Genomic DNA, 12,824 nt, shown 5'->3' on the forward strand with positions numbered 1-12,824 from the left:
TGTATTTAAAACTCTCACTTGCGGCCGTTGAACGCGTGTTGAAAGTTAAACCAGGTTGAACTTTGACCCATCAGGGGCTTGAATTTGGTTGGGACGTACGGATGGAGTTCTTTTCAATTCAAGGGAGAGTCAACTGTTTGAAAATTGATCACGGAGTTTAAAAAGAATAATTGCGCTTTGTTCCCAGACAGAATTATGACACCAAATCCTTCATATGTCAGAATAGAGCTGTGCAAGAAAAACCCTGGGGCAAGATTTGTGAGATTTCCACCACTTCAACATTTTGCACCAAGCCTGAAGATATGCTAGTATCAGATAGTGAACACACTTTTAGCACATTCTTGTATGTGCTTCACATGCCCAGTGTGAACATAGCATAAGAGGCATAAAAAACAAACTCCAATATTCAAAATGTACAGTTATGTTTTTTTCAGTTCATAATACCAACACTCTTTGGTTGTTCCCTTAATTAAAGCTGTTCTAACATGGAAAGTAATTTGATGGCTAAGCTATAGGGTGAATTATCCAAAAGCTTAGTATTTAAGTTCTACACCACATCCCAACTGAAACAGAATATGAAAATTTCCCAAATATTTATCAATAATTATTTAATCAGAGTTTTTAACAATATCAAAACACGGAGAAATAGATTTTAAATCTCACGCCACTTCCAACGCCTTGGTTCTTGCAAAGATTTTACTCATTTGAGATGAAGGTGGTGAGGTCTCGAAACCATCGTCATCTGAGAAAACATGAACATTTTTGTCTTACCTACGATTGTGGAGAAGCGTCGTGTGGGCTCCTTTCCTGTAACCACCTTGTACAAGTCAGGGTAGTAAAACTCCAGACTTTCCAGGAACGCTACGTAGCCCCGCTCCGCTTTAGTGCGAAGGATGTCGAGTAGACGGCCTGGACAAAATTTAGAATGTTTTGAAAATCTGAGATCACAACATTGTTAATCCTAAGATTTGACAGGTTCAGAACAACAGATAAAACTTCTAAGTAGACTTGCATGGTAAATGGTACATAAATCACTTTACTATGTTTCTTAAAGGCCCAAAGAGCTTTACAGTCACAGTCCCATTCTCGCATGCACACACACATTCACACACCACTGCAGAACACTAGAGCCAACCTATAGCCACCAGGAGAATTTTGGGGTTCAGAATCTTTCCCAAGGACAATTTGACACTTGGGTGGGAGGGGCGGCAATTGCATCTGCAATCTTCCGATCAGAAGTCGACAACTCTACCTTTGCGCCCCATGTATGATAGTTTCAAACCAAGTTTTTTACTTACTTGTGCGATTTGCTTTGGAGACCAGAAGCAGGGAGTTGAGGATCTCATCCTCATCCTGCTCGTCCAGGACTTTACACTGGCGGAGGTAGGGGGTCAGCTTTGCTGGGGAGATGGTGCGACAGATTTCGTAGCGTTTGCACTCCACTTTATCCCACATTGCATCCACATCATCAGACGTCCCATTCTCCATCTCAGTCTCTCTGAAAATAGAGGAGGTAATTTGTGTGGTTTCTCTTTTTAACACTGTGGCAATACCTCTTCTTTAATGGAACCCTGACCTGATAATGTGCCTAAGATTACCTTTTTATTGTTCACAATTATGAATTTGATTATTTAATCGTAATCATGACTTTGTTTGGTGTGTCACCTTTGCTGTTTGAAAGGAGTGAAAACACGGTTTCTTAGACTAATTGGGATGTTAGAGTTTTCTTGGTGCTTTGAAGGACTGCGATTGTTTTTTGTTCTTAAAGAATATATGTAGCAGTGGATACAGTTTATGTTTTGTAACACAAACATGTCTGGCCTACAGGACAGGAAGCACTTATCCTGGCAGCTCGGGAACAAGCCCTGAGCACCAGAGCGATAGAGGCTCAGATCTACCACACCAGACAAGACCCAAGGTGTAGGCTGTGCAAAGAGGCGCCTGAAACAATCCAGAACATAACTGCAGGGTGTAAGATGCCCAGTAAGACTGGGCTGTTTCCAGCTCAACAGGGTGGTTTTTATTCTGCCTTTGCGGGTAAGACTTTTCTCAGGTGGATGGACATAATTGAGATTGGGATTTGGTTCGGGAGCTTTTAGTTCCTGATTAAAACAGTAAGTCTCAACTCACCTGTCATCCTCACCTGCCATCAAGAGGTGTAAAGCCTACTGATAATAAAAGAAATGTGTCCACTAACCTGTTCCATTAATGAATTTTTTGACGTAAAGTTCTAATCATTTTTATCCTCAAAATCGCTGTATTTTGCGTCTCCCCGTGTATTTTCAGCAAGAGACTGCAAGCTCTGCCCAGTGTTGCCAGATTGGGCCGTTTTCCACTCAAATCGGGCTGGCAACACTGGCTCTGCCACACGAGGGATTATGTTATCCCGAGTGATGTCAGTTTGATTGTCCCTTTAGTATACGCAGCATATGCTAATAATGTCATGATTTTTTAATTGTTTTTACATTCTAGACATCTTTATTCCATGTCTTCCCTTTCTGTTTGATAGATCATGTATTTCGTTTATTTAATGCTGGGATCTGACTTGAAGCTGCGCTGAAAAGACAAAATGAGGCCTGAAAACATCAGTGCTTTTTGTGATATTAATTTAAAACAATAGGTCATTTGTTTTATGAATCCATATTAATGTTTTTTGGAGGATTTTTACTGTTGGTGTTAGAAAAACAACAAATACTTTTTTGTTTCATCTCAGGTCATGTTTGATTTAGTTATTAGTGTTTTCTTAATACTTGGAAAATGTCATTTTCACAAGAACAGGTTTTTGAAAATCAAATCTCTCTTTATTACATTCCACAAGGACATTTGCTTTTTTTAATTTATGTTTTTTATCTTATCTTTTTTTGTTGGGTCTGGTGGTTTTCGGATGATGTTTGGGCTAGAAAACCACGACTATCTGGCAACACTTCCAGAGATTAAATAATGATTCAAAAGACTTTTTTTTAAAGTGGTCAAATGAAGCAGAGTGATCTGAGCAGCTTTAAAAAGAGGAAAAGGCAAAGAGAAAACAAAGACTGTGTTGCCAAAATTTTTAAGAGTGCTGGAGATAAAATAGAAGGAACAAGAACAGAATTTAAAAAAAATAAAAGAAGGTTTAAAAAAAAGTCAATAATGAGAAAAGTGGAAAAAAAAGGAGAGGAAAGGCGAAGGGAGGGGAAGAAAATGGTAACTAGCGTAAATATTTCTTTTTTTTTGCCAATCAGTTTTTTAGTCCTTTATTCAAGTAGTTTGTTTCCTTTGCTTCTTTAGTAAAACCTGAAAAATTAAAGAAAAGACAGAAAATCGTCCTTTCTTCCTACTAGGAAGTGAGGGATTCATAAAATTGGTGCATTTTATAAATTTAATATTTTTCAAAGTAAAAACAATGTATATAATAAAAAAAAATTGGGATTTTTGATGTTGACTTTATTTTAAAGTGGACCAGTAAGGAAATTGTTTGACATTTTACACCATAGGTAAGGATTTTAAAAAAGATTATGAAAACAACTGCTGCAAAGGACCCCATGTTATTGTTCGCCTGGGGCCCCAAAACTGCTAAGTATATGAAGAAAATATACTTAAGTTGCATTTCTGATGATTTCTTCATTCAAATCATTATGAATCAGGGGCAGACGACAAAACGTTGTTGTTAAAAGCCTATAGCTGGGACATAAAAGCTACAGTAAGAAGGCCAACAGCTCCCTGCTCCGCTGCATTTCATCCATTTGTACTCAAATAGATCCATGTGCATCGTCAATACATCATCTGAGCTGAGCTATCCTGAGCCGGCAGAATAGCTCCAATATTGCTCGCCATTTTTGTTGCACCAGAAATGTTAGGTTGTGTTCCTGAGGAGCTGTAAGCTAGCTGGAGAGCGCCTAAACAGATGGATGACGGGATGTGAAGCAGGCTTTCTCCGTGCCAATGGTCCTGTCCAAAACTCAGAGGCAAATTTCTAATGAACTACTGCTGCTCTGGAGGATCTATGTCCAAGAAAACAACAGGTTTTTGATTTTGTCTAAAAATGCCATAATCATAATTAAAAGACCACTGGGAACACATTCAAAATAGATCAAGAGATGATCAGAGAGGGACTTGAATGTCTACAGGGAAGAGCAATAAGCAAAGACCACATGTGCTCATCCACCATCATAATCTGTCATTTTCTTCTTTATCATTTTTACAGTAAACCTGCAATTTTGTCATCTGTAAAGAGTAAGGTCTTCGTAGATGTCTTCAATCACAACGGTACTCTAAATTTGTCTTTCCTTTTTTACCATATTTGGTTATTTTAGGAAGATCTTTTTTTTTACGAGTACAATATTTGCTACTCATTAGACACAGCAGCCCAAATGAAAAGAAAATCGGTCACAGTGGCACTCAGAAATTCACATAAACTCATTTGGTTAAAGCTTGAACAAATGTTTATTCCTCTCTAAAAGTTCCAGCTGTAAAACATAATCCCTGAACTTTATGATAAAACCCACAATGCAGCTGGGTAAGCATGAGTCTCATGAGAGATTTGGGTGAAACAGCTTATAACAAAGTCAAATGAAAGGTGAGTACAAAGAAGTGGCACCCTCACATCTCTTTTTCTTGACCTTGAACTGTCATTGTACAGCGTGCTGCACCTGTATTTAAGTAGAATGATATTTCTATTCAGGCTTTACAACTTTCAACTTGTTTATTTTTACCAAGGTGTAGTTGTCATCAGGCTATGACAGTTCCAACTTTCTCCCACTTACTTGTGTGGCATGAATGTCACACCATTTCCAGAAGCTGAACTTTGCCAAACATGCTTAGATGTTCAGAGCATAGGAATGTCAAATTCTTCTCACGTCTCAACTTCTGAATAACAGATTTTCTACTAAAGCCTCAAAACGGGGATTGGAAATTATTTGTAGCTAGTTTTTTTATTTTAAAGATTCAAAATTTCAGTGACACAGTAGTGAAGGCCTGAACATACCAGGCGTGGCTGAGTAGTATTCATTCTAGCAAAGAAGTTGCGTCTCAGCAAACATGTCCTGTCGCATTTTACTAGTGTGGCAATGACATGAATGATAAATCTCGAGTCTGTTTCACACACTGTTGCAGCTGTGGAAATAACTCACTTTTCGAAATAAATGTACTTCAAATGTTCCCTTTAGGTGAACTGGTGGCCTGATTGTCCTGCTTAGCATATTTTATTAGTTTGAATCAGATCTCTGCAACTTTATTGTCACGTTTAAAGTCTCACTCCAATCGTCTTTTGATTTATTTTGAAAACATTCCAAGTGGTCTTTTGATTATTATAATGCTGTTTTCTAGCCAAAATCAAAAGCCTGTGACGTTTTTCTTCGATATAGTTTCTGCAGAGCGGTAGGATCTTATTAGAAATCCATCTCTCAGGTGTGGGCGGGGCAATTGGAGAATTGGCATGGTCCCCACCCTCCCTTCTCATTTCCCAAAATTGAGCTATCAGTTTACACGTTCTCCTGCCAGCTCACACCCCAACATAATATCAGCAAAGCAACAACAATGGCGAGCAATATTGGCGATATCCAATTGAACAGATTTGATCCAGATGTCAGCTCGGACGAGGGAAATGGAGATGTACGTGGATCTATTTGAGTACAAATGGATGCATCAGAATAGAGCGGAGCAGGGAGCTTGTGACATATTTCCTTTGTCACAAATATCCTCTTTTTACAACAGCATTTGTGTCTACTCCCAATTCACAACCATTTGAATAAAAGAAATAGTCAGAAGCACAAATTCATTTTCTTTATAAATGTCCTCCGATCTGAGAAAAATGCCACAAGAACATGTTAAAAACACCAAAAACACAATTTTCATCAGAGGGAGCTTTTAAGGCATCACTCAAACGACACAAACATGTAGCTTGTTTATGACTCCAGTTATGAATGATTTCACAGTTACAAATTACTTTCACACAGGATAAGCCGTTGACTGATCTTTTGAAAAACAGCACACACCCACTCCTCCTACCCCTTTTGAAGGTTTGGGAATGAAATGCAATGACCTAGAGAAAGTATTTTTGGACATTTAACCTTTTCAAAGCCTTAATGCAGCTGTGTATACTGTTGCCGTGCAGTAGTCTCCTGTCTTCTCCGCCTTACTCCTCTGATTTACTCCAATCTTCACCTGAGTTTCTTTCTGCAGCATTTCATTCTCACACACAAACAAACGTATGTACACAGTCTCTGTGCATCTGCAGCATTTGCATGCTGTACAGTTAGTGAGTGTTCATTTACAACTGTGCTTTGTTACCTGCAGCCAACAGTTAGGCAAATGCGTGTCTGATGTCACTGCTCATGTGAGCTTGCAGTGTGAAAGTGCAAGCTCAACTGCGCTGTGGATGTGAAAACACTCCACCTCGTATTTTCATAAGCCAACATCAACACCTGATTTGCAGTCAGGGAGGAAAATCAGTAACACGCTGCCCCCCCCCCCAACTTATCACTGTGAGCTGTTAAGGTGCAGGGTGCACAAAGTCACAGCAGACAGCGAAACCACAAAACATTCAGACCGACTCAAGGCTCTATGCACAAGTGCACATGCAGAAGAACACTGCATGCTAATTTGAACACCCAGACAACACACTTATCACTCACAGACCCCCTAGTGCAACCACACGCACACACATTTCCTCCGCTATGTTCTCTTATTTTGGAGTCTATTGCCGAGAAAATTCATCTTTGCTTCCTCCTTTCTGAAACAGATGTGTGTGTGATGGCTCTCTTCCTCTATTCTCATTTAGCACTGTCAGTCGGCCATATTTGTTTGTAGTGCTGTGGTTACAACGGTCATTTTTAGAGAAAATATTCCCTGTGTGTGTGTGTGTGTGTGTGTGTATGTGTGCGTGTGTGTATGTGTGTGTATATGCATCAGTGTTTCAAACTAAACCTGAAGTTTTACCATCATTCTATGTTTTAGCATTTTGCTTGTTTTAAGGTTCTTGGATTGTTCAATTTTTTATATTTACAGCACAAATTTGGCTCCAATGCTCATATGTTATGTTTTATTTAACAAAAGAAAAACAAACCAACCCACAAAAATGTGCATAATTCTCTTTCACACAAAACCCATTAGTTTCATTAAAAGTTCCAGTAATAATTCAACACATAGATCAGTTTGGTGTACGGTAATATGATTTTCAATCATAAACACTCTTTTCAAGAGTGTTTTAATGATTTATTTTGAATTAAAGCTAATTTCGTTTTATTAGTTGGATGTTTTACTGCATGCAGTGATTGCCAAAAGAAAGGTCCAGAAAGGACGAAGAGTAAAAGATCACAAATCAAAACCCAAAACTCTGTAGAGTGAAGTTTGTAAAAAAGCAACAATGACCAGTAAAGCACACACAAAGATGTGTAAAGATACAACAATACTCCCAAACTGGGCTTTAATGATTGAAACTTTCCCTCCTAAAATCTTTAGTAATGTATCTTGAAATGATAATACACATGTTAATAACATGTTAGTTAGCATTATTGCCAGCATGTCTGCTATAGGAAGGACTGCAAAGCATAGAGGAATTACTAAGACAGTAAAAAAACAAATAAAACAGACCCATCAGTTTACAAATGATGGGTGGATAAAGTTTAATAAAGATGTCAAGATTTAACCCCTTGATGTACTTCCAGCAATGAAAAACAAATCTCACTTGTGTTTTTGCTTTCAGGTTATGCTAAATTAATATAATAATTTAAATAAATGCATCAAAAGGCTTGATTAATGGTAATTTCTAACTTTGTGATAGAACATTTGAAGCTTGGAGGCTTTAGTCCAACAAGGCACTACACCATTGACGGTATAAGAGAACTGGACTGAGTGGCCCCTCCCCTTCACGTTTCAAACAGGAAGTACCTGCTGGCAACCAGGAGCCAAAATCCCATAAACTTCCATTGAGAAATAAACAGCTGTAATTCAGTCACTCCATTTGTTAGAAGAACCATTCTTGTGCTGATACCTTTTTTGACATATTTTTGTAAATCCCACTTTTTTTTTTTTCAAAGTGCACGTTAAAGTACCACTATCTGTCACACACCTAGGTGTGCGACATTTGTTCTACGCATTTAACCCCTCCCCTGGGGGAGCGGTGAGCTGCAGACACAGCCGCGCTCTGGAACCATTTGGTGGCTTAACCCCCCCAATCCAACCCCTTACTGCTGAGTGTCAAGCAGGGAGGCATTGGGTTTCATTTTTAAAGTCTTTGGTAGGACTCGGCCGGGGTTTGAACCCACGACCTTCCAGTTGCAGGGCGGACACTCACGTTCTTCAAGTTATAACATGGCCTCAATAAAAGTAGGTGGTCTCACGTCAAACATTTGAAATGTTTGATTAACCGATTCTCCATTTTGTCAGGACTTCCAAGAAGCTCACTTTAGCGAGAGTCATAGCAACATTGACTAAGACCGACTCGGACCGATCACTGATTACTGACGTCTTCTGGCTCCAATATTGACTTAATTTAGCTGGAGCAGGAAGTCAGCCATTTTCTATGGATGACGTCACACTCACTCAGTCAAATTCTCCTATACAGTCAAAAAAAATTATAAACTGTTCATGTTTCTGTTTATTTATACACACAAATACATATTTATATATATTTTATATTGAAATATTAAAACATTTTGAACAGAAAGGGATATTTGGTTTAAAAAAAAATTATTTCTGATAAACAAACTCACTTTAAATGCCTAAACAGCTCAAAAGAAAGGTAAATAACAGAAAGTGAGATGTTTAGTTATGTCAAGAGTTTTGTCATTAGATTCTTTCGGCTTCAGCTTTAAAACTCAAACACATGTTTTTTTTTCCCTTTGGATTTAAGAAACTGCAGCTGAAATATAGGATTTCAAAATAACTGTTACAAATTAACAAAATGTTTGCCCTCCATACCAAAGTATTAATGATGGCATTTCAGGTGTTCAGTGATTTATAACTGGTATCTTCTCACCTCCAGTTCTGGCCAAAGCTTCTGCTGCTGAGGCTTCACTTCTATCAAAAACGTTGAAGATTTTGCCGTCTTACTGACACACAACCTACAGCACCAATGCCTCATCTCACTGCGAACCGCTCGCGACTGGAACAACAGTTTTGATAGTTCGTCGAGTCCACACTGCTTTAAACCTGTTTGGAGCTGATATGTTACTGTAAAGCACTTAGCAGAGCAACAGTTTCTCAGAAGCAGGAGATAAAGGTTTGGTTTTGTGTGAATTGACACCAATGGCTGTGATATCAGGCTTCCTCATCACTGTCTAATTATAGTCATCTTTTTTCTTTTTACAACCTCATTTCCTCATCTTCTCCTCCAGACACACTTGTTTTACATCTAGACCCTCAAAATCCAATACAACCTCTTTATTTTCAATGTTTCACAAGCATGACATAATTTAATAACATTCATTAGATTTCTAAGATTTTTAAATCTAATTCTACATGACCAGATTGTTACTTTGCCTGCTATCACTAAAACATCTCCATCTATGTTTTAGAAACATTTTACCAAAGAAAGTTTAGTGAAAGGAAGTGAAGTTTTCCAAGGAAATAATAGTTTGTCTCTCTTGTTTTCTACTTTTCCTTCTTCTGGCTCAGTTTCCTCAAAAACTAGTTAATTAGGACACGATGGTCAGTGTGGATCCAAAAACGGAAGAAAGTTCCCTTCAAACAGAACCTGCATTTACTTTATTCAGATTTTCCTTTTCTCACTCAAATATTCCAATGCCAAAAAAAAACTAAATTTCCGGAGCTTAGAAAAGATTTTTGCTCAAAGATGAAGAAATTAGAGGAAGGCATTTGACATTTGAAAACCCCGTTTCAGGCATTAAACTGGATTTTACTGCAATATATCTCAGCTTTATGTTCTTTTGTACAATCTTTAATGTGTTGTTAAATAATGGAAGTAATTTCTTCAGCTTTTGCTTAAGGAGACTAAGGAACAGAGTGAAGGAAAAACAGGATCATCTCTGATTAGAAGATAAAGGTTATTTTTAGCTCAGATTAGAAAACTTTATATGGTTGCAAAAGTATTAAAAACAACAACAACAACAATAAAGAATATTAATCTATTTTTAAAATAAAATCTTTGCTAATTCCCTTTTCAAATTTTTACTTTGATATTGAAATGAAAGTCTATGTTACAAACGTTGCAGCTAAAACATTTAACGTGACGAAAACACATCAGTCCGTCATGGAAGAAATAAGATGAAAAAAAGATTTCAACATAAAATTAGGGACACAATTATTGCAAAAAAAGACCAAAATATAATTTACTTTTTACCAATGCAGCAATATACCTAATAGATATATATATAATATTAAAACATTAAATTAGATTTTAACATATAAAAACGACAAAAACTTTTGAAGTTGGTGGAAACATTCCACGCCTTTTTTTAAGAATAATTCACTGTACAACTACAAATGTTTATAGCAAAAGCCTGTTTATGCTTTTTGTGTTTTTACATACAAGATTCAAAATCTTTTTTTTTTTTTTTTTGCCAATTTTCCTGGTGAGACAATAATTACAGGCCAAAATTCTAATAATTCCCAGCAGAAAAAAAAAATGTTTTTTTTTTTTTACAAATATGGCATTAATGCTCTTCTATGGAGATTTTTTACTAAAGATTGTGATGAATGAAACTTCTACTTTTACAGATAGTTTATAGAAAAACACATTTTGTGATCAATGAAAAACATGTTCTAAAACTTCAGAGCAAAACTATAAAACTTTTTTTTCAAAGGGCATAAATGCGTTTCAGTTGATTTACTCTGAAAATTGGAGACATTTTGTGGTGACTATAAATAAAACCAATGAAAGTTTATCCACAGATTTTTCAGTTGTAGGAAAATGTGCAATATTTCACCATAAACTCCATCCATTTGCACCAGCAGAGTATTTACGCATTGATGTGTGAATGAATTCATGCATGTGTTTCTGTGTCCCTGCACATCCCTCTCACTGGACCCCATTGTGTCCTCTGCACCTGTGGCAGGAATTCCAAACATTTTGAAATTCCCAGATAAAAGCTCAGCGATGACAGTTAGTCAGAAGCTGATTAAAAAAAAAAGTCGCTGTTGGAGAAACAAGAAAATGTTTTTCATCCTTGAAAAAAAAATCTCACATTTTTCACCTCGTCTGTCGATCGTTTGCACTGAGATTTCAATCTGATTCAGTTCAGTCCACTGAAAAAAATGAGGACATCTTTGTTGTATCAACGCTCCTTGGCAGCTTCTTTCCCTATTAAATTGAGCAACCGTTATAAGGAACTTTTACTTTATTTATTTAATTTTATTATTATGCATAACCTTATGTCGTAATAGTGTACATAAGTATTACTTTTGTATTTTTTTGCACATTTTGTGTTTGTATTTTTTTTGTATTTTGAACACCCTTCATTCTTTTGCACATTGCTGTTGTTCTTCTCTTCTTTTTTTTTTTTGCACTGAACTGCTGTAGCAATTGAATTTCCCCAACGTGGGATCAGTAAAGAGTATCTCTATCTCTAGAAAGAACAGCAGAGCAGAACGAGCTGTAGTCTGCAACCATAAAGGAATGTTCTGAGATCTTCTTTCAAACAGCTGTTTCCTCATTTTGAGCCTCTTGTACCCTGATGTGCAGCGGCCAGGTACCAGGTTAGCACCACTTCTCACGTGCTCTGCATCTGGATGGTGCCTGCACGCATGGAGGAGCCCTATTGGAGGGTGTGTGAGAGGTAGATGGACCTCTGGAGAGGACTCTTTTGCACATTTGCAGCTTTGCAGGAGATGCATTTCTACTTGCAAAGCTACATGTTTGCAAGACAACAGGGCGCAAGGCTGTTGTCAAATTACCAATATGTTATTTTCAAGGTCAGCTATCCATTCCACCAATTGACTCCTGTTTGAATGAATAGCTGACCTTAAGGAGACATTTAATTAACAGAGAAGATCCTACAACATTTTTAGTTTTTGTTCCCGGAAAAAACAGCATCAGATTTATGGGCAAGAAGAAGAATTATAACAAAAATCTGCCAAACAATTTCCTTTCAAGCGACGTTCACTTGTCACTGATGTTTGTGATGACACATTAACTCCCTGCGGTGTCAGTGTGACGAAGTCTAGTTTTTCCACTGTCGCACCTTTTATCAACCTGTTGTGCTGCTTTAAAAACACAATCAACGCACCTGGGACGCCTGTGCGTCTTGGTGGGTTTTCTTACCTGAGACAGATGCGGCACAAAATAAAATCCAAGTGTGATCCAGCGATGTCTGTTGCTGGAGACGTCTAACTTTTTTTGTAGGTTAGTAGCTAAGCTTCTCCAGCAATTTGTGGATTCGCTTAAAAAATAAAGAAGTTGTCCGAAACAACAATAAAAGTTAAAAAGTCAAGTTGTTTGCATTTCTCAAGAAAGAACAGAAGTTGTGGAAGAAAGAGGACAGCGCATGGTAGCTGTGCCCCGACCTGTTGCTTGTGATAAAGTCTGAGTGAGAAACTGAGAAGGCGCGGGGAGAAGAGCGGAGGCGGGCGGGTGGTGCGCGCGAGCGAGTGAGCGCACATGGAAAAAACGAGCCGCAATGAAGGCAGCGCGATAGTCAGCCGCCGCCGCCGGAGCGGGAGTGTTCATGGACGATTCTATTGTTTGATGAATAATTACTGACAAAACCAGCCCAAACAAAAGAAGGTAGTTGTTGTTGTTTTCCATTTCTTTATCCTTAACGTTTAATCTTATGTCAAACTATTTCTATCATGTCACTTTAGTTCCATTACTTCACTGAAAAAATAACTATTTCAGCCATGCACACACACTGAATCATGGAAATGGTGACCACAAACCCTCAAAAAGT

At 37.8% G+C, this 12,824-nt stretch overlaps 1 protein-coding gene across 1 annotated transcript in view; it reads right to left on the reverse strand.

The window, feature by feature from the left end:
- Positions 1 to 12,480, reverse strand: part of card11 (caspase recruitment domain family member 11) — a 29,566-nt gene extending 17,086 nt beyond the window's left edge. Inside the window, exons 1-3 of the mRNA XM_011478466.3 lie at positions 12,200 to 12,480; positions 1,299 to 1,498; positions 772 to 909 (exon numbers count right to left, since the gene is read on the reverse strand). Coding sequence (XP_011476768.1) covers positions 772 to 909; positions 1,299 to 1,488 — 328 coding nt within the window. The 5' untranslated portion in view covers positions 1,489 to 1,498; positions 12,200 to 12,480. The remainder of the gene's footprint in view (positions 1 to 771; positions 910 to 1,298; positions 1,499 to 12,199) is intronic.
- Positions 12,481 to 12,824: the final 344 nt, after the last annotated feature.

Source organism: Oryzias latipes, chromosome 8 (genome assembly GCF_002234675.1).
Source record: "Oryzias latipes chromosome 8, ASM223467v1".
NCBI classification, from domain to species: Eukaryota; Metazoa; Chordata; class Actinopteri; order Beloniformes; family Adrianichthyidae; genus Oryzias; species Oryzias latipes.